This window comes from Tachypleus tridentatus, chromosome 6 (genome assembly GCF_004210375.1).
Source record: "Tachypleus tridentatus isolate NWPU-2018 chromosome 6, ASM421037v1, whole genome shotgun sequence".
Taxonomy (NCBI): domain Eukaryota; kingdom Metazoa; phylum Arthropoda; class Merostomata; order Xiphosura; family Limulidae; genus Tachypleus; species Tachypleus tridentatus.
This window is the reverse complement of record NC_134830.1, coordinates 21539220-21562825: the sequence shown is the minus strand read 5'-3', so window position 1 is coordinate 21562825 and position 23606 is coordinate 21539220. Positions and strand designations below refer to the sequence as shown.

At 34.3% G+C, this 23606-nt stretch overlaps 2 protein-coding genes across 2 annotated transcripts in view; one reads left to right on the top strand and one right to left on the bottom strand.

The window, feature by feature from the left end:
* Positions 1-3324: 3324 nt before the first annotated feature.
* Positions 3325-6020, bottom strand: LOC143252076 (beta-1,3-galactosyltransferase 5-like). Its single transcript, XM_076503685.1, has one exon. The coding sequence runs from the start codon at positions 5575-5577 to the stop codon at positions 4429-4431; it is 1149 nt and encodes a 382-aa protein (XP_076359800.1). The 5' UTR covers positions 5578-6020; the 3' UTR covers positions 3325-4428.
* An 11020-nt stretch (positions 6021-17040) lies between these two features.
* Positions 17041-23606, top strand: part of kst (spectrin beta chain, non-erythrocytic 5 kst) — a 215225-nt gene continuing 208659 nt past the window's right edge. Inside the window, exon 1 of the mRNA XM_076503684.1 lies at positions 17041-17324. The gene's annotated coding sequence lies outside the window, so the exon portion shown is untranslated. The remainder of the gene's footprint in view (positions 17325-23606) is intronic.

The window sequence follows — 23606 nt, the reverse complement described above, 5'->3', positions numbered from 1 at the left end:
CTGACACCGTGGGCACATTATCAGAGTGACAACCAATCTCAGAGTCAAAGTTGGTGGTAAATGGTTTTGACTATCTGTCTTCCCTCTAGTCTGTCAGTTCGAAATTGTGGAAAGTCAAGAGAAAATAGCCCCTGAGTAGCTTTAGTTTTATTAGTTAATAAAAAATACTTGTTCTCGATCACTTCCAATATTTCTTTTCGAGCTCGGTATTTTTTCTGTTATGGCTATTCGTCGTCTTCGCTGAGAGAATGAAGCCGTCTTCAAAAGCTATAGATATGATAATTTCTGTCATTCGTACTTAGTGAGAATGATAAAGTCATTGTGCTATACCATTTTTTCTACCTCATTTATATCCCATCCTAAGCATTAAACAGTAAGTTTAACAACTTAAAACGCTAAAATCTGGAGTTCGATTATCCGTGGAGAACACAGAAAATAACCCTATGTGGTTTTGCTCTAAAACAAAGGATCTGCCTTAACTCGCTCAAATTTACTTATAATTATTTTCCAAACTGTTTACTTTTGTTGTTTTATTTTATTTTTGGCTTGTTTACTCCACTGGCATAGCCAGGTGGTTAAGGCATTCAACTCTTAATCCAAGGGTGGCAAGTTAGAATCCCTGTCACACCAAACATGCTCACCCTTTCAGCCGTAGGGGCATTATTATTTGACGGTCAATCCCACTATTCGTTGGTAAAAGAGTAGCCCAAGAGTTGGCGGTGGGTGATGATCAATAGCTGCTTTTCTTTTTACCTTACACTGTTAAATTAGAGACGGCTAACACAGATAGCCCTCGAGTAACTTTGCCCGAAATTCAAACCAAACTAAACCAATACTCCACTGAACATTCAATTATTCCACTTTTCTCGTATTTACAGAATACTTCGTGATCCCTCCAAATTCAATATCTATCATTTTATATTTATTTACTGACTGCTTCCTTATTGCTCTGGTTTAATGGGCTTTTAAAATTTGTATTTCTGTTTAAATGTACTCAACTCTTCTACTACCTTAAAGTTGTTTATTAATATATTCATCATGTTATTAGTTGCCTTCGGTCGCCATCAGTTAAGCATTTATGCCGCCACCACCTTTCTGGAAAGTGTTCTTTTGAATCATTTGTCTTGTTTATATCCCGTACATTTTGTTGTTGTTGTTAAACTTGACGGTTTGAAAAGTGAAGAGAATATCTTTTAAACTTCCTTGTTTTTCCTATTTCATTGTAGCTTGCCTCCAAACTATCCTCATGGTGTGGCAGTTGTCCCTTAGTTTGGTTTGATTTTCTCGCAAACCTACAAGAGAGCTATCTGCGCTAGCCGTCCCTAAATAAACGCCCCCACAGCTGGAAGGGCGAACATGTTTGGTGTGATGGGGATTCGAACCTGCAACCCTCAGATTATGAGTCGAGTGCCTTAACTACTTGGCCATGCCGGGCCTGTTGTCCTTTAATATTGCTTCCCTTATACCAGACCTTACAGGGTTTCCTTCCTTGTAGTCATTCAAGCAAACTGTAGCTAATATAAAATCAGTGAATAAACACTGTTTCGTCTTAAATTACTAGTGTTTTGATAGTGTTTTTCCAAAATGCTAAATTCACTCTGTGTTTTTCATCAGATATCGACACTACCATCTAAAACCAACTTGGTCGTAATATAACAGATTATTATTTGCTCACAACTAATTAGAGAGCACTAATGATTTATTATTTCAATTAAATTACGTTATATTTGTGTTACTACCTTCACATTTATAAATATTGGTTCTAACTTCAAACAAAAGAAAATGTTGAAACATTTTATTATACAGTTCTCCTTCCTGTAACACTAGTAAATTATTTGTAGCGTGGGACTGATAAGAGATATAACTAATTTGAATGACTGAACAACTTATGATATGAACATGTAAATGTATATGTACATATACAAATATTTGCAAATCTAATTTATTGCAAACACACAAATAAATAAATACTTGAACCTTCATTTAAAACAAAAGTTTCAACAAAACTTCATATGGACTGTACAATAATCAAGCTATAAAGCAACTAATGTCAAATATTGATCATCTCAGTGTCATTATACACTCTCAAATATTGATCATCTCAGTATCATTGTACACTCTCAAATATTGATCATCTCAGTATCATTATACACTCTCAAATATTGATCATCTCAGTATCATTGTACACTCTCAAATATTGATCATCTCAGTATCATTATACACTCTCAAATATTGATCATCTCAGTATCATTATACACTCTCAAATATTGATCATCTCAGTATCATTATACACTCTCAAATATTGATCATCTCAGTATCATTATGCACTCTCAAATATTGATCATCTCAGTATCATTATACACTCTCAAATATTGATCATCTCAGTATCATTATACACTCTCAAATATTGATCATCTCAGTATCATTATACACTCTCAAATATTGATCATCTCAGTATCATTGTACACTCTCAAATATTGATCATCTCAGTATCATTGTACACTCTCAAATATTGATCATCTCAGTATCATTATACACTCTCAAATATTGATCATCTCAGTGTCATTATACACTCTCAAATATTGATCATCTCAGTATCATTATACACTCTCAAATATTGATCATCTCAGTATCATTATACACTCTCAAATATTGATCATCTCAGTATAATTATACACTCTCAAATATTGATCATCTCAGTATCATTATACACTCTCAAATATTGATCATCTCAGTATCATTGTACACTCTCAAATATTGATCATCTCAGTATCATTATACACTCTCAAATATTGATCATCTCAGTATCGTCATGCACTCTCAAATATTGATCATCTCAGTATCATTATACATCTCAGTATCAAATATTGATCATCTCAGTGTCATTATACACTCTCAAATATTGATCATCTCAGTATCATTGTACACTCTCAAATATTGATCATCTCAGTATCATTATACACTCTCAAATATTGATATCAGTATACACTCTCAAATATTGATCATCTCAGTATCATTATACACTCTCAAATATTGATCATCTCAGTATAATTATACACTCTCAAATATTGATCATCTCAGTATCATTATACACTCTCAAATATTGATCATCTCAGTATCATTGTACACTCTCAAATATTGATCATCTTAGTATCATTATACACTCTCAAATATTGATCATCTCAGTATCGTCATGCACTCTCAAATATTGATCATCTCAGTATCATTATACACTCTCAAATATTGATCATCTCAGTATCATTATGCACTCTCAATGCTAAAATTTCCAAAGCTATTTTACCGAAAACATTTATATATATATATATATATATATATATACCCACACATACTTAAAATTTAACAAAAATAATTATAATTCATTATATTAGACTATAAGTCAAAGTCGTTTCAGTTATTAATTCTAAACATTGTCCCGACATTTTATTTGAGGATACAGTTTGTGTAATTAACGTAACTAATAGCAAGTCAATTTTCAACTTTTCAGAAACAAAATAGCGTTGAATCAGTCATAGAACGACTTTGAGCAAAAAATCGGCTGACTATTTAAACTTATGGAATACATAACTTGACAATATTCCAGCCTCTAGTGCTTTATTATTTTAGTTACTTCGTGTATAAAGCAATTGTTCAAAGGAGTGACATCCCATTTTATCGTGTGACATAGTGTTGTTAGGAACATTGTTTGTTCTATGCTTAAATACGTTATTACTCAAGTGAAGCAAGAATATGCACATTTATATAAAACATCTGTTATGTTCTACGTTTACTAGTTTATATCCTGAAGATAATGTAAAACTGAAATTATAGTGACAATTACAGATAAATCATTATCAAGATTGGTTTGTAGCGTAAAGCAGTTTGAAGAATAAACATAGAATGAAACTGTGACACACGCTTTGACATTCAACACACAAAACTTATCAAAATGTTCATTTAAACATATTTTAACAGGAATGTTTATGAAGTACCATTTGTTCCAGTAAAGAAAGAAAAACACAAAAAATAAATTATTGAGATGAGTTTAGATATCGCTTTCCACATATCAGTCATTGGTTATAAAATTGCAAATACATTTATGCATGTCTAACGTTACATTAATAACAACTTATTGGTAGTTTGCTTTGAAATATTATTCATTCCTGGAAAAAACAGTCGGTAAAGGTAGCCAGATCTAATTGTTTAAACTTTCAGTCTGGTGTCAAGGAAATCATTCAGGTATTTTATAGACATAAATAATATTATTTACGTCTTATTAAACTATAAAGATTCAAAAATATTTTAAAAATTGTATTCAAGATATGTTGGGATGTACTATTAGAAGTTTATTGCTTAGCCTTACAGATTATACACAAGTGTTTATGCTTGAAAGATACAATCAGAGCACCAGAATATCTCTAATATATTATATTACCCAATACGAACAACTTTGGCTTTTCCTGAAAGTTTAAGCGTAGCATTCGAAATGGATTTCGAAAGACTGTGCTTGGTAGACGTAGGAAAGCAACAAATGCAATTATTCTTAAAACAGTTTAAAGCTTTTTTATGGGCCATTTCTATCAATTCTATATCACCCCAAGTTGGTGCAAAGATATAGTGCCAGGAATAATGGTCAGTAGTTCTGGCCCACTCCACCAGATTTCCTGTTTCAATAGTGTAATAACGATTTAACCAGTTGTAATTAATTCCAGCTGACTTAGAAATGGTTCCAGTAACGTGGACATCATCTACCCAAAAGTACTTGAATTTGCTAGATTCCTTCTCTAGAGTTCTAGCCACAGCAGGAGTCATGAGGTAGGCCCATCCAGAACAATAATTAATGAAATTGTTTCTTGGATATTCATCAAAAGACACATACCATTTACTTGTTGGGTCCCGGACAACTGGCATATGCTCCTGTACAAAACAACCCAGGGTTTTAGCAGGCCACGCTCGAGGTCGTCCATTAAAAACGGCCTTTTTTCTGTAACCTAGAAGGTGAATTAATCGATAAATCTCCACAAAGATGTCATCGTCCATTTTCATCACAAACTCTGCTTGTTTGCAGAAAGTTGAGACCCATTTTAATCCCATCACGTGTTTGTAAGTCAGGTTTCTATAGGTATCTTTAAAACTTCCTTGAACAATATCTTGTGATTGTTCACTTTCACGCTCAATGTCATTTTGAATGGTTTTGTTAGATACTTGGGCTAACAGGAACACAAGAATAATTCTTTTGCTGACTCCCTCTGGTCTACCCCAAGTGTGTCTTATTGTCTTTCTCAGTTCAAAATGGTTTGCGGCTGAGTGTATCAAAATAACCAGAAATACGTCGTTGTAAGAGTCACACACTCTGTTATTGATAGTATAATGAAAATTGCTTAAGTCTATTAACGAATCATTTCCATAAGGAATAAAATTATAACTACAACTTTCTGTATCATCGGTGCATTTTAATTTTTCACTGAAAACAGATGTACGAACTAGAAACAACAGTGTCCATAAACAGAGGAAAGTAATAAAACAAAACAATAAAAACATATGACTAGGAGATTTCAAACGTACAAAATACGACCACATTGTAATGATGGCGCAACAGTTCCAGAAGTTTCGGTGCCACTCAAGTTGATCACATCATATTTAGTAACATTACTATAAGAAGAAAAGATATACGTTCTTTTCATTTGAGGACGCTAAAATAGGCTTAGTCTTTAACACAGAAATAGGACCTACCTACCGAAACAACGTGAATTTCACTTTACGAAAAACAAACAAACAAACAGCACTAGCATAAATAGCCTTTTAACTAATATTACATTATTTTAAGGGCCAGACACGAAGAAACAATGTCTGTCGACCTATGTTTAAGAACTAGATTAGCAGAACTAATCCCGGCAGGAAGCATCACAGCTGCTAACGAACTGCTACAGTGCTACATAGACTCAGTATAGGTTACACTTAAACCACGCCTTATGTCCCACTGACTCTACATAAATGGTGAATGCCCAAACAGTGCTGACCTATTCTCGCCTACACTGGATATTTTTGTAGGTAACATGTTTTGTACCTGTACTGTAGAACTTGTTCTACAACAACTAGTTGCAGACGTCTACGCAAGACACTCAGGTCTACGTGAGATTACTCATATATGTATATTATATATACAGATGAGTCTCATAACTAATTACAACAGTTTTAAAATTTCACCTAGTAATAGATGCTATTACTTTTAATCCGGGCAGTAAAACCTAGTAATATGAAAGGGGTTAAAATGTGTGATCGCTACCTGAAAATTGTTGGGTTAAAATTGACCGTTGTCCAAATATTATATGCAACTAGTTTAGAAGTAAGTGATCACCGATTTGTCGTGAGAACGTAAAACATTTATTATTGCATTATAAGAACACTAAAATAAATTTCGACTAACACATGAATATTAATAAAACATTTTAAAGGAGGATAATAGGACAGTAGAATATTCAACAAAATAGATATTTTATAGTTATTAGCGAGCTATTTTTGTCTTACGACACATGTAAGTATTATCATGCTAGAGATATAATAAACCGTGAGACACGCTCAAGAAATGGTTACAAATTTTAAAATGTTAACAAACAAAAGGTTAAATTATTTTGAAAGTGAAATCTATTTTCTCAGGCGACGCAACTGTATAAAAGAAAACGAGAAAAATGAGTTTTTATGTGTAATTGTTCTATCAAGTATGCCTAATTTTTTAATAATAGATTTTTCAAGAATTATGCAAGTTGTAAACTAGTTACTAAACTAGGTACATGTAGACTAAATCAGTTGTAAAGCAATTCAAGGTTTGTGAACAGTTATTATTCCTATTAAGTTATATATAAGCGATTAGGCATCCATTTCTCACACAAAACAGCCTTTTTGCAATTTTAAGGCCCTCCAGTGGCTCAGCGGATATGTCTGCGGACTTACCAGGCTAAAAACCAGGTTTCGATACCTGTGGTGGGCAACGCACAGATAGCCCATTGTGTAGCTTTGTACTTAATTCAACAACATTATTAGGCCCGGCATGGCAAAGCGTGTTAAGGCGTGCGACTCGTAATCTGAGGGTCGAGGGTTCGCATCCCCGTCGCGCCAAACATGCTCGCCCTTTCAGCCGTGTGGGTGGTATAATGTGACGGTCAATCCCACTATTCGTTGATAAAAGAGTAGCCCAAGAGTTGGCGGTGGGTGGTGATGACTAGTTGCCTTCTCTCTAGTCTTACACTGCTAAATTAGGGACGGCTAGCACAGATAGCCCTCGAGTAGCTTTGTGCGAAATTCAAAAACAAACAAACAAGCAATTTTAAGTGGATCAGTTAAACTGTTTTATCTTTGAAAACGATAAATGAATCTATTAGTAAAAGGAGAGATATACTCTTTGATTTAACCATTTTGCCAACTTGGTCGTGCAATATTCTGTTAAACTGGAAATATTTACCCTTGATGAAAACAATAATCTTAAGTTGCAAAACCACATACGTTTGGAAAACCACATGTTATTTCCCTGCTTCATACATTCTATCAGCACTTAATAATATAGTCTCCTTAAGAACAGTAGTACCATTTTAAATGGGATCAAAATCAAAATATTTCTGGATTATCACATAAATGGTAAACCCTTCATACACTGTATACTTCTAACTGAATTTTATGATATAGTTAACATATGATAAACGCATATATGTGTGTGTGTGTGGAAATACTACATACTTTCACATCGAAACAGTCAGTATTCATTCATAACTTTAAGATAATATCCTACAACGGTTTAACATGCTTCAGTTCCAAGACAGTTACTAGCATTAACGTGAAAATCTTTTGACGTGGCTCAACTGACTTAAGTTCAAACCACACACTGACGCCCGCAGGAAGGGGTGGAAGGAAGTATAATTTTACAATGAAGAACCAAAGTTTCTGCTTTGGTTGTGGGCTGATGGTGAACTTCTCGTATCTTTCTCTTCAGCAGGACAGAGAATATAATTTACTTTATCTGACTACTCAGTAAGTGTTAATGAGTTATAAACAAGCCACAGTTGCCTCTAGTTTTGCCTTATAGAGCTAATAAAACTTTGGTCTGGCATAGCCATAAACCTCAGAAGGTGCAATGGTCGACCTACATTGAAAGGTTTGGTAGTTAGCCCAGTACATTGAGATTTGATCTGTGGTTGGCATATGCTAATAATGATGAAGAGATGTGAAGAAAAGTTTCTGGTTGATACCACAACCATCAATGACAGAAACCCAGTGAGTTGCTAGTTATATATGCCAATCTGTGTACGTGGAACCAGGTAGTCATATAGGTCAGGCAAAAATAACTCATTACCACATGGATTCTTGTGACACAACTTATAAGAAAGCTGTTGGAATGGTTTTGCTGGAGCACAGGTGCTCAAGCCAGTACTTTGTCACTACCGGTGGCAGCTGTTCAAAAGAAGGAGATCATATCCAGGTTTTGTGTTGACAGAAATTTATTTAGACAGGTGAACATGACCCGTATTGTTATCTTTCCACTCTCACAAATATCAAATGTTGGTGCGCTGGAACACATCCATTAAGTGAAAACTTTATACATGGACTCTGGATATTAATTAGTTAGATCATGAAACAAGCCTAAGAATGTGTTCAGCAGAAGGTACGTGAGTGTCACATGATGCCATTTGGACTATGTAATGTAGTTATCACGTTGGAGTGGCTATTTGAGCTTACACGGAGAGGGATGCAATGATATAGATGTCAGATCTGTGTCAATAATGTTTTGATATTTAGCTGCACGTTTCAGCATGCTGTCGTAAACAGAGGTATTGTTCTTCACTCAATAAGAGCAGCAGACATAAATTTGAAACCTGAAAAGCACGTACTTACGTATGTAGAAAAGTGGAATTCCTCATTTCTGTTGTGGGGAAATATGGAGTGTTGACACCAAAAATTGCAGATGTGAGAGATTAGTCCTAATCTGTGATCAAATTAAAGCTTCACAACTTTTGGGTCATAATGCTTGCGTTTTATAACAAACTTTATGAAATTTTCAGCATCATTGGCTGCTCTGACTAAAGCTGAAAAGCACTTTTGGCAGACTGAGAACTGTGACTATTCCTTTAAGTCATCAAAGTGTTCTTTAATAGAAACTATGGCCCATTCCTATTGGATAATGATTCCAATGATAGTTGAATTGAGGAAGTATTATTTCACGTAATTATCATATGCAGATGGCTCTTGAAAGCAAATAATGCTTACATTTGTTGTATTTGGTTAACTATTGCTTACACTACCTATATAGTATAAAGGTAACTACTATTGCATATTAGATCACAAAGTTGCGAGAGTATAATTTGTTTGTACAACATAGACCAGACAGAAAACACAGAAACGTTAATGGATTGTCTCGCCAAGCAGTGAGAGCTTGGACATTTGTTGACAATCTTGATCCTGGACATTGTACTGAAGTAATAATCATTACAGCAACAGTTATTTAAATCATGTAATGATTCCACTTGAAGATGCACATGATGAATGACAATTTAGCAGTTCAAGAAATGACAAATGAAAAATCCAGATTTACACTGAATACTATTTTCTGTGAAGCAAAGTGAAATACGACTACCACAGATCAAGAAGCATACTACAAATATCAATAACGTGTCGCTCATACACTCCACAGATCAAGAAGCATACTACAAATATCAATAACGTGTCGCTCATACACTCCACAGATCAAGAAGCATACTACAAATATCCATAACATGTCGCTCATACACTTAGAACGAGTACAGGAAGGTATGTTGTAGCATTGCCATAAGCCACCAAGATGTGAATTTTAATCTGGGCAACAGTAAGTCTTCTAAGCAAATTTGCTAGCACACAAAAGCAGAGTTTCTCTTTGCACCCACGTTGAGACATTTAGTAATAGCAAAAACATTACATTGTGTGCTGTCCAGAAGAGAACTGTGGCATATGTTGTTGATTTGCTGTTGCAGAGAATATCTCTGTATTATCTTGTCTTTTTTCAGACATAGATTAGAGTAAAATGGTATGTTTGAGCGTTATCAACTACTTCCAAAATCACTAGATCTTAATAACTGGTTATTATGTTAGAACAGTCCTTCGCCAATGTGTTGGTTCAACATTAGATAGCACTATTCGGAGTATATAAATATTCCACAAGGACTAATAGGATAATTTTAACAAATATTAATTTTCTGAAGTGTTTAAAGTTTCAAATGTGGTGGAGATATACATTTTAAGATATCATCCATTCCCAGTGTTACAGTTTGACAGAACAGGTAATATAGTCTATCAAGTAGATGCTTGTGAACGTTTAAATCGTGACTAAACTGGTTGGGACAAATGCTTATTACACATCATGATGGAATATCACGTAACAGAATAGAAATATGGTCATTTGTGGACAAGAAATATGGTTTATGTGGATGCATTGTATGGTATGCCGACTGTACCACAGCATGTGTACCAGTGTCTGCAAAAATATGAAACAATTTTAGTCCTGTATTTTGTACCACACAATTTTAAGAGTCAACAGTTAGAAGAAACTGTCATACAGTATAAGATATGATATGATAAATCAGTGAAGAAACTATATTTCGAGGAAGGAGACTGAATTTGGTTTTTGAAGGAGTTTATAGTACAGAAGCAACTGGTCTTTATCTCTTTCTTCAGGAAGTCAGTTCATGGAACCACGAGCTACAAGGTTAATATGACACGCATAGGAACTTTAAAAATACGCTAAAGCTGTACTCTACTATGAACCTTCGAGAGTTGATGAATCATAGAACCATTTGTTGAGATCAATGAGTCTTATGGTACAAAGAGTAGTTGTGCAGAATCTCGACTCACGTGGTAAGGAGGAAGTTGGAAAAGTCAGATGAGAAAACTTAGTGGAGAAGCCACGTGACAATTTTCATAGTCATCTAAGATAACAAAAGAGATTTCAACATCGTTATAGTGGACTTAACTGTCAGACAAAGAGCTAGAACATGGGTCAATCGTTAACTGGAACAACTGGTAAACCAGAACATTGAAAAAGACGCATTCCTTGCTTTCTAAGCAATCAGGTGTATCATGATAGGGTTTACATACTTTATCATGTGACAACAATTCGTTTATCATAGAATAAAATAGTTTAAGTTACTAAATACAATGCACAGTTTACATGATTAGAGATTATTGCTAAGAGGTTTCAAACTAAGCAAAAAGGAGTTCTAACCCACAATTTTCATTGTTGAGATGTTTGTATGAAGTCTTGCAATAATTATTCACACTAGTTAGCTGGGTCTGGCATGGCCAGGTGGTTAAGGCACTCCACTCGTAAGCTGAGGGTCGAGTTCGAAACCCCGTCACACCAAATATACTCGACCTTTCAGCAATGGGAGTGTTATAATTTGACGGTCAATCCCACTATTCGTTGGTAAAAGAGTAGCTCAAGAGTTGGCGGTGGATGGTGATGACTAGCTGTTTCTCCTCTGGTCTTGAGTAATAACTTCAAAGAATCGTTTTGATAAAGGATGACACTTCAAAATCAACAACTTTAAAACTTGCATTAAATTACTGAAAAAAAATCCTATTAGTAAAACGAACCGACAACATCCTCCATTTCAAGTCATTTCAGATAATTATATAAATATAGCATTTAACGCGATTCCCTTTGTGCATTTATTCTCAATTACCTTTCGTATCACAAGAATCATCTTGAAAGTTATAACTTTTCTTTGCTTCGAATAAGCCTGGGAATCTGTCTGTTGTTTCCGATGTATAATATTCTTAGTAATTCTTCCAAAATCTTCCTCTTAACAATTCGTTTTATATGTAAGATGTTTACTTTAGAATTTATCTTCCTTTCACGAAAATGAAAAAAAATTTAATGGTCATTGGGTAGTTTCAAAAACCAGAATATCATTCGAAGATTTTGTTTGAATATAATATATAAATTACAGGTAGAAGTATGTAAGAAGGGCTCATCAACATTTACAAGTCTAAAGGTATAACAAACACTTCTTTTTTTTTTAAGTTAGAATGTCAAAGGTTACATATTACTCACATAGTTTAAATCAGGTGACGCCAGGTGTACTATAGTTACCAAAACTTATGAATAGTGTTAACTGTCCTTCGCTAGTACAGTGGTTAAGTCTATGGATTTATAACGCTAAAATCAGTGGTTCGATTCCTTTCGGCGAACTCAGCAGATAACCCCGACGTGGCGTTGTTATAAGAAAATACATACTCTTATAAACTGTCGTAGTAAAAAACGACCTGGGTGGTTGTATTACTTTCTTCCTTTAATTTCTGTATTAGGCTTTGTTTCACAAGCTACAAAATAAATTTTACTTAGATCGTTTGATCTAGAAGAAAAAAAATGTCATAGTTATCTATTGATCTTGAATAGTACAAAGAGTATTTGTTTACAGTTGAGTACAAAGGGCTGTTTATGCTCTGCACACCACGAGTATCGAAACCCTGTTTCTAGCGTTGCAAATTCGCAGACATATAGCTATGCCACTAGGGGAGCCAGTATGAACATAATAAAACAGAGCTTCTGTCTTACCACGTTGTTAAAATCTGTATTGCTACGATCACATATCTTTACAATTAGCATCCAGTTTAAGTTCCATTGCAAAACACTCCATCGTGTAAGGTGCTCATGCCCAAAGCTCACTTCTCATCCCGGTATATTTTCCATAAACTGTCAGATGTACGAGCACGACAGTATTCCATGCTCACTTTAACAACCGAATAGCAGAGAACACCGATATGTATTCGTATGGAATACCACGAATGCTCGTTTCATTCTCCAACTGCTTGATGTACGAAACAGTTGAACAAACATGTCATGGATACAACTTGTGTACACATGATTTACGTTACTTTTCAGGCTAAGATTCATTTTTATAATGTTGCAAACTGTTGCCTAGAATATGTGGACAGTTTTAGCCACTAACTTTTGTGCTCATGGATTCTTGCCTTTTACAGACACCGTACTTTATTTGCTACAGCTGGAGTACAACTTGTTGCAGGTTTCCCTCTCTCTAGTTCTGGTATCCCAACTTATTCCATATTATTTTTCAAATGTCATTAAGAACAAGAGACATTCTTTGATAGATTGTTCAGGCAGAGTATTCATGATGAAACTTTCTAGAATGGACGGCAGGCGGAAGACTTTCGAAACGTCATCCTCTACAATTGTGTCTCCACAGCAGGCAGTTGCCGTCCGTTCTACTAAGTTTAATCAACAAGAGACATTGCGATCTCAGAAATCCTAAATCCTTAACTCGAACATATCTTCATGATCACTCATAATACCTTCTCTCAAGATCAATAAATGTTCGATGCCATCACGCCGCCAACGAAACTCCAAGCTATGTTAGAATGTATTTCTGATAAATTCATGTCTCTACTTCCAAGCTATGTTAGAATGTATTTCTGATAAATTCATGTCTCTACTTCCAAGCTATGTTAGAATGTATTTCTGATAAATTCATGTCTCTACTTCCAAGCTATGTTAGAATGTATTTCTGATAAATTCATGTCTCTACTTCCAAGCTATGTTAGAATGTATTTCTGATAAATTCATGTCTCTACTTCCAAGCTATGTTAGAATGTATTTCTGATAAATTCATGTCTCTACTTCCAAGCTATGTTAGAATGTATTTCTGATAAATTCATGTCTCTACTTCCAAGCTATGTTAGAATGTATTTCTGATAAATTCATGTCTCTACTTCCAAGCTATGTTAGAATGTATTTCTGATAAATTCATGTCTCTACTTCCAAGCTATGTTAGAATGTATTTCTGATAAATTCATGTCTCTACTTCCAAGCTATGTTAGAATGTATTTCTGATAAATTCATGTCTCTACTTCCAAGCTATGTTAGAATGTATTTCTGATAAATTCATGTCTCTACTTCCAAGCTATGTTAGAATGTATTTCTGATAAATTCATGTCTCTACTTCCAAGCTATGTTAGAATGTATTTCTGATAAATTCATGTCTCTACTTCCAAGCTATGTTAGAATGTATTTCTGATAAATTCATGTCTCTACTTCCAAGCTATGTTAGAATGTATTTCTGATAAATTCATGTCGCAACTTTGAATTGGCAGTGGTCATTATAGTACTCGGGATTTGCGTATTCAAAACCGTACCCAACCCTGCAAAAACCAGTTTACTGTATAGCTTTCCGGTGATGTTTAGATTGAACAGAAAATATTTTATTATAACTACGTCTTTATCATATCTGGATACGAAAGTTGAGTATAAGAGAATGTATGATTGAAGTACAAAGAAATGTTGAATTATTCTGTTAAATACAATATAGCTAAAGTATGAACTCGTATTGTGGAACTACTTATCTATGTTGATGTGCACAGTGTAGTAATACACCACTCAATAGGTTTATCATGCGTTATTTTCTTCGGTCTCTAATATTTGTGATCTTATTAAGGCATAAGTTTATTTTCTCCTTATTTGTCAAAATTCGAATCAGTACTTTACGTATTGATTTAAAAATAATGGTTACTAAGCTTCTTTTCGCGTGAGAAATTAAATGCAAATGGTTTTAATTTTTTAAAGGAAATTCACAAGTTTACTGTCAGCTTATCATGCGATACAACATTTATTTCGTTTTGGATAAGGTAAGAATAAGACTATAAAATGTTTCTTACTCGTTTTAATGACGAAGACAAAAAAAAAAGCAGTCTCCCAATGAAACAACGGTACGTTTACGGACTTGAAACAATAAAATCCAGGGTTCGAGTCCCCCTGATGGACATAGCAGATAACCTATTATGGTTTTGCTCTAAAACAAATGCACACACAAAAACAGAGCATGAAATGATGTTTTCATAAGCCCCTGAAACTGGCTCCTTTATCGTTAACAAGGAAGTTCCGTATTAACAATCTACCCTAAGAATGCCAGTTTACGTTTTGGTGATCTCTTATGGATATATTTTTGTGTATCAAACATTTGAATATAAATACTTTACTAAACCACCTTCATAAATACAATTTAAGAGTAATTATTGACAATAAATTCACGTAATAATTGTCTCTACTGTCTAAATGCTTTTTTTTTAATGCTAAAAATTGAAATGAGAGAACGTCAAATATAGAAAAATGTATTTATAGTTGAAAAACAGTTGACTTTGCACGAAAGTTCTTCATTCAAAACAAATAAACTTTTGTCAGATTTTATCTTTGCATTTTAATGCGATAGTAACACAGGGTTTTTCGTGGTACTCAGTTAGCTCATTTTTAAAAGGTGTATTTGACGAACGATGCCTTATAAATGTTCCTGTATTTTAGCTTTGACGTCTCTCTCGTTTCTGAGATACGTTATTTCAATGTAAGCACATGTAATCACGCGACACATATTTAATACAAACAATATTACACTTAAGATCTCTATAAAAAGGAAGTTGGTAATCGTTATAAGAATTATGTAGGTATTCTTCATCGATGCTACCTTCATAGGTTACGTAGGCTAATTAAATTTGATGTATAAATATTTATATTTTCTCAACAATTACAGTATTGATATTACTATTAAATTCATTTCGGTCTTTCACACTCGTAACGTTCTATTATTCATGATCATGAAATATGTTTGTATTTTAGTTATTGCTTCTGGGTTTAACTCTTTCCATGTTTGTGAAAATGCCATATTAATCCTGGTCGCAACGATATTAACTTAACTGACCAACTTCTCTCAGTTCTCCCAGTTAGAACGTGCAGTTACTCTTAGCCAGTACAGATGGAATAAACTATTTCAGATTTATTCATTGATATATAAAAAATGTCATTGTTTTGAATTTCAACTCATAGTTGTTCTCTATACTATATTCATATAAGAATCTACGTTATTTTCTCCTTTTAGAACCACACAAAACTTCAAGTCTGGTAAGACTGATAAGGTGTTGTTGAATAACTAAAATTCTTATCTTTGGACAAAAGTTCGTTCACTGGCATCGTAGTAAGATCTTCTTGATTACTTTCTTCACTTTCAGAAGGGTACGGCGCGATTTGTTCATCATTTTCGGCTTCAGAAGGATCATCATCACAACTTTCAGAGTAGTCTTCGATATTATCATGTTCACTTTCATCGTGGGATGGTTTTGTCAGTAAATGTACAGCTTCATCAAGAGATATCATTTTTGACACGGTTTGAAGATTTCAGCTCCTATATATATAGGATTTGTGGATTCTTCTAGAATATTCTAGATTATTCTAAATACTTTTGTAAAGTTTCTAGAATGTTCTAGAACAGGCGTGGGCAAACTAGGCAATAATCAGGACCGTCTAAAATTATTGTTGGAGTAGAGTTATTATCCTAAATATCCATCTTTTGAAAAGAAGTTGTAAAATTAATATATTTTTACTATAATTTGCTTTTTTCGGTTGCCCAGGCCTGTTCTAGAATTATTCAGGAAATAAATAAAGTCATTTTTATGTTTTTTGATCTGGGGCCTAATAGGCCCCAAAATACCCTTAGTGGATGTTTTAAAAAAAATTTAAATATTATTTCGTAAATGTCTGAAAAGTCAAAATATTATTGCTCCTTAAAATATAAAGGGATAGGGTCATTTAATGGCAATTTCATTTAAATACAAAATTATTAGCCTAATATTAATAACCTTTCAAGTTGCTCTGGGGCCTATTAGGCCCCAATTTTCGTAGGAGTGTTAACGTTGAAATTAGATCCAATTTTCATCATTATTCAAAACACTGATGAACGAAAACTGAAAATATGTCCTGTTAGCTAAGTTTATTCACTTGTATCTAAGTAAAATTTTTATTTTGTTTAAATTATTATAGAATATTTGCTAAAATATTTTTGATGAAACTATTCTGACAATTTAATATGTTTTTATCTCAAAACAAATAACAAATACAAATATAAGGGAATTACAAAATATCAGCAAATAGCGCCATCTGCTAACTTACAAAGAAACTGAATGCTATAGTAAAAGCATTCCACACGCGCGGCGCTTCTGTCTCACCGATTGGTGGCTTCGTTGAATCTGTTCGCGGCATACCTACGGTTTTAACGTCAACCATTTCAATTCAGGTAGAATGTGTATTTGTTGTTGGGTGTCGTATAGTTAACAACTAGTGAAACACGAATTTATGATTACAGTAATAATTTGGTTAAAGTTAACTTTACAGTGTAGGTTGTCTTTAAAACTGGCTCGACAGAACTTATACTGCACTAGTAAATTCTGCTGTTGAAAGTCCAGAGGTGAAAGTTTACAAGTTGGGCAGGGATGCTTGTTCATTGAAAAATCTTGAAGGCCCTAGACCGGTAAGGCAACAAGTTTTCGCGCTCACTGTGTATGGCATATTTGTTTTACGGGTGAAGGTTTTTGATTAACTTTAATTCTAGATAGGCGTACACTTATCTACGGTTAAATACCATTAAAATATTAATAAGTACAAATTATCATTACAATTTAACATCACTCGATAGGGTATCTGTCGATAGTAAATTATGTATGTTTCATCTATGAGATGATAGGTTGGTGTGACTTGTCAAAAAGTAAGGAATATTTTACTTTGACGCTCAATAAGTTTGTAGACTTCACTAGCGCTAGCAAAATAATCTACTTGTACTTTTATGTTATAACTAACCCATACAAGTTAACGTAGCAATATATTATAGTCAAATATTTCGTAATACCTAGTTTTTTTTTCAGTTGATGAAGAACGTGTTTTGAAATTATATAAGAGAAATAAATATCCTGTTTCATATTTTCCGTTTCAAGTTATCTGCTTGGGTAAAATAATACGTTTGTAGTGAAGTAATATATATTATTATAGAAACTGCGATAGCTGTATATTTTTTTACTGTTACGCGTCATCTAACCAAAGTATTTGATACGGCTTCTTAAGAGAGCCAAAATCCACGCCGTTTGGCAATTAACTTGCTTTTATTGGGACTGAAACCTTTGTAAGTCCTTATATATATACGGTACGTACATCTGATTGAATGATAATTAAAAAGAATGTTTTTTTTTGTGCCACGTACAAAAGTTGGTTTAAATAACGAAACTGTGATAATAACTGTAAATTCGAGTTTAAAAATGTCAAGAGGTGATGTGGTATTTTGAAATTTGAAAATTCATCATATCACCCTACTGTAAAACAAAACATAAATGTTAAGAGTCTTAGATTAGAAGACTTGAAGAACATTCCAATAATTGAAATTGTTTCTGTTATAATTTCCCTATTGCTGTCAGAAAAAAAAAATATATTGGGTTTGTATGCAATCTTTCTTAAATCGTAACTCAGTTGAGGTATCAGTATTTCGTGAAAGTTGTCAACAGTTGTCCTAGTTGGTTTACTATATTCAACATGTGAATTATCTGATCTGTTCCATTCTAATGGAAAAAATTGAATTGTCTGGTTTGATGTGTTCGAATATAAGAAGTGGATCTGTTGTATTGGAGTGTGAAAAATGGATTACTCAATCTGTTGCAGTGGATTGTAAGAAAAATGACAAGTAACTGAAATCCCAAAACAAACCTTTTGATTGAACAGGTTACAGAAATATTCTGTCATACTCTATTTACATTTTTGTCTACAAATTACTCCAGTATGCTGTAAGCATGCATTAGTATGTATTGCATAATTGTTAAAATGCTTACGTTTCTTTAACTTTTTAGTGTCAGTTAAAGTGAATTTTGCTTATTTTCTTCTCGTAGTAATAAATGTAACGAAGTATCAAGATAGCAAAATTATAGATACATTGCAAACAGGTACATATTTCTTACTTACTTCATAGCATTGGTTTCCAACAGAACCTGAAAGCCTGTAAAAACTATGGTTATTAGCTATTAATTTTCTTCAAATAATTTTGCTACAGAGTATATAACTTTTTTATGCGATAAAATAACAACAATAAAACTGTCAGAGCTTTCAGAAACTTTAAATTGTAATTATAATTTTAAGTATATGAATGTAAAATGTAAGATTATTGTTGAAAATATAATTTTGTCAACGTTACAGTTGCTAGTGACTTGATAGAATAGTGTTCTAAACGAGAATTTTAAAATATGTATATTTAGGACTACCGTAAATTGTATACATAATATTTTTCTGACAAGAGATACGAAGCTTATCTTATTTTAAATCATACATAATGCTTCGTCCAATGAGAGGGAAAACAGAGTTAAGTGTATCGATGTTTTCATCCATTAATCTCAAAATTCGTATGAATTTGTCTGCCTGTATTACACATTTTAAAGTTTCAAGAAACGACGATGAATTTAAACAGGAAGTCAGGAAAGAATATTTGAGCTGGCGTTAGGCGGAAGGCTTCCCTAAGGCTTTTTCTTTTTTCACCTGGGGAAGTTTCGTCTTGCGACCCTGTACAGACTGTAAGATGTCTACTTCCGGGTGGCAAAAATCCACACCGATTTGGTGTAGTCAGTCATTTAAACCGGCATAATTAATAATTAATAACGTGTTCTTAATTAGGCTTAAAAGTTACAGCACTAGAATATCGAAATAGGGGTTGTGTTTATCTCAGAGCAAATTCATATTGGGTTATCTGCTGTGTCTACCACGGGGAATCGAACCGTGGATTTCAGCGCTGTAAGTTCTAAGATTGGCATCCGTCCTGCCGGAGGACAGTATCGAAATAAAATGTCTAGCATGCAATTTGGTATTCCTAAAATAAATCCACTTACAAATTGTTAACAATAGAGCTTGAAGATTGGAAACTATATTGTACACACACACACACACACACACAAATTCATTTTAAAAGAAAGGTTCTTTTGTTTCAGTCTTTCAGGCAGCACTATTATTCTGTTAACTCTTATTGCAATCGCTTTTAAACGTTGAAATAAAGTACATCTCAGATAGTTTAAAAAAACAGACGAGTGTGTATTCTGCATTTCATAAAAATTATTTAATTATTATGAACAGAATATTAAGGTTGTTAGAACAGCGAAAACAGCGTGTTTTTTTAGATATATGTAGGTGTTAATACAACACCTAGGTACTGTTAATACTAAATAGTCACAAATTATTAAAGTTACCAACTATTTTGTAAAACGCTTGTATTGAACATACCTATGTTTTTATAATTTTTGAAATAAAACATATAACTAAAAGTTTCTGCTTGTTGATACAGATGCTTATAACTTGTTCATTTGAAGACTTAGTAACTTTTATAATAGTTTCAAAGAATGCTCTTTAAAAATTGGCGTACACTTTCTATTTATTTCCGTCTTTCGTGTACTTGGACAATGAGTCGCTGGTGTTTCAAGATCTGTCCGCGGTGGGACAACTTTACATGTAGGCTTACAACGGTAAGATTCGGAGTTTGATTCCTCGCGGTGGACACAGTAGATGGACCAGTGTGGTTTTGCTCTTTAACAAATAAGCAAAAATTTTCAAGATTCGTGGTATTGTGTTCAGCTTTATCGACAGCGAGAAAGAAGCTATACAAATGTATAGCTGTTGGGATCAAAATGTGTGGGACTCGCCATGGCCAGGTGGTTAAGGCGTTTGACTTGTAATCTGAGGGTCTCGGGTTCGAATCACCGTCGTACCAAACCTGCTCATTCTTTCAGTGGTGGAGGCGCTATAAAGCTACGGTCAATCCCACTACACTTTGATAAAAGAATAGCCCAAGAGTTGGCGGTGGGTGGTGATGACCAGCTGCCTTCCCTCTAGTCTTACACTGCTAAATTAGGGACGGCTAGCGCATATAGCCTTCGTGTTGCTTTGCGCGAATTAAAAAGCAAACAAACAAACAAACATGTGTGGATACAGGTAAGGGACAAATGGTTAATCTCTACAAATGGATAATATCTGGTTTCTTAATCATCAAATTTGAAGAAGGTATTTACAAACGAAACATTTTAGGAAATTTCCAATGAAAATATTGATTTATGATTTAAGATTGGGTCTTGTGGATAATGAAGGACAGTAAGCGGATAAACTTTTGTTTAACATTGTGGTATGTTCAATGGAAACATTCTTGAGAAAGTAAGGCCTGGGAAATGCTAAAACAAAGGTCATACGAAAGGCATAGCCTAAAAAATATTGAGTGTGCACACTTTTGAAAACAGTTAGGCTTAGAAAATTCTTACTGAAGGCATAACCACAAGTATACCGAATGAAAGTAATCGCATAAATATGTGCAGGTTTGTTTTGTTTTTTAAAAACTACTGCATCGATTTTTTATTTCGATATTAACAATAAATATTAGTGTAATTCAGGGAGACGAAACGAACGTTTCTTGTTCATTAATTTAACGTTTCAAAATTTTCAGGATTTAAGGGTCCAATCTTATCGCATGAGGTGTTGTGAGGTCTTGGATAATTTTGGCGAATTTAAAAGACATTAATAGGTTGTCTCGTAATTGTTCTTCATGGCAATAATTAGTTATGCTTTGTTACGAGCTGTTTCTAGTATTGTGAGGTAATTTATTCTTATTGTATCTCTTTAAATGTGTTGTTAATAGGCATTTTCAGTATATTAGTTTAGAAAGAAAATAACGTATTTTGTATAAGTGAATTGTAGTTTACTGAATTTTTAAACTGTTCTTGTCAAAGATCGTCTCTCATTCTACGATGTTTTTTATTATGAATTAATCACCGCATTAATTCATGATTCTGAGTTATAGTAATTTATACAGCTTTTATCACTTTCTCATCTTGAAAGCAATAAAATTGGATTTTGAAGTGTGCATTCAAACGGATAAAAATATGCACTTTAAAATTATTTTGCTGAAAGTATTGTTTATGAATTTCGCGCAAAGCTACACGAGGGCTGTCTGTGCTAACCGTCCCTAATTTAGCAGTGTAAGAGAAGAGGGAAGGCAGCTAAGCATCACCACCCATCGCCAACTCTTGCGCTACACTTTTGCCAACGAATAGTGGGATTGACCCTGACATAACGCCTCCACGTCTGAGAAAGCGAGCATGTTTGGTGCAACGGGGATTCGAACCCGCGATTTACGAGTCGAGCGCCTTAATCACCTGGCCATGCCGGGCCCCCAGAAAGTATCTACACAGAAAAGTAACAACATTAACTCTTTAATTTATAGTTCTTTGAGGGGAAAAAAAAAAAAAAAAACAGCAAAAAACTATTGGTTAAGTTCCTAAGTTAAAGTGAAGAAGAGAAACTGTTCAATAAGGTGAGATGTCCTTCAGGCTAATCACGTGACAGTAACTGGTCTTAACGCGCATCCTAGTTTAGCTGCCATCACGGCTCCAATACCTGAGGCTGTACGAGGTTGTGCCGCCTTTTACTGATCAAGACCCCGGCAGGTCCATGCCAAAATCTTTGCAAATGGAAACCAGTCCATGGCTGTCAAGGCATTGAAGGCAAAGATGTTTCGCCCGCTTTAGGGCAAACATATGTCGTTGCCCGTATCTCATGAAAATAAATCTGTTCTCTTACTACATGGATACGTACTGGCAAACGAAGGAAATATGTCTTTAGAAATTTATGTTTTCACGTGTATTTCCTTGTTTGAATATAAGTATATGATAGTTCTGTATACTTTTGTAGACAAACATCTCACAATACTACTCGACTGATTTGCAGATTTTCACCACTGCTGCGTTTGTTATAAATGTTTTTGATAGCTGAAAATCTGCGTGAGGTTATTTTTCACGTACGCTGTTTAAGATTTTAATTTGTTTTGTTTGTTTTTTTTAATTTCGCGCAAAGCTACACGAGGGCTATCTGCGCTAGCCGTCCCTAACTTAGCAGTGTAAGACAGGAGGGGAGGCAGCTAGTCATCACTACCCATCACCAACTCTTAGGCTACTTTTTTACCAACAAATAATAGGATTGAACGTTACATTTTAACGTCCCAGCGACTGAAAGAGCGAGCATATTTGCTGCGACAGGGATTCGATCCCTCGACCCTCAGATTACGAGTTGAACACCTTAACCAGGTGGTTAACCTGGCCATGCCAGGCCCGATTTTAACTTAATGGCCCGATTCGTTTTTAATCGCAAAGCTACACAACGAACTGTTTGTGTTGTACCAACCACGGGTATCGAAATCCTCTTTTTAGCGTTATAATCACACAAGTTTATAGGTGAGTCACAAATATTAACAGAGGGGCATATAGACTTGAAAGTGTCTAAAGACTTGTAGTTACTGTCTGGTACTTAAGTAATGGTATTCGTTTCTAAATTATGATACACTTCAGTATTTTTAACCCTATCTTTAATGAAAAGTGTGAACGAGTTACTGCTTATTTAGGGTTGTATAATTAAGAGATCATAGCCCTCAACATTTTGATGTTTTATTTACGCGTTCGTAATAAATATGTAATAAGTTTTGAAGTACTGTCAGATGCATACATCCTAGGTACCTCATACGTTTGGTGTGTTGATTTGTTTGGTTTGTTTCGAATTTCGCGCAAAGCTACTCTAGGGCTATTTGCGCTAGCCGTCTCTAATTTAGCAGTGTAAAAGCTAGACGGAAGGCAGCTAGTCATTATCACCCACCGCCAGCTCTTGGGATACTCTTTTACCAACGAATAGTGGGATTGTCCATCACCTTATATCGCCCCCACGGCTATTAGGGCGAGCATGTTTGGTGCGACGGGGG

Bases quoted from the DNA above. Each gene is read 5' to 3' on its own strand.
- LOC143252076 (XM_076503685.1), bottom strand. From the start codon at position 5,577: ATGTGGTCGTATTTTGTACGTTTGAAATCTCCTAGTCATATGTTTTTA.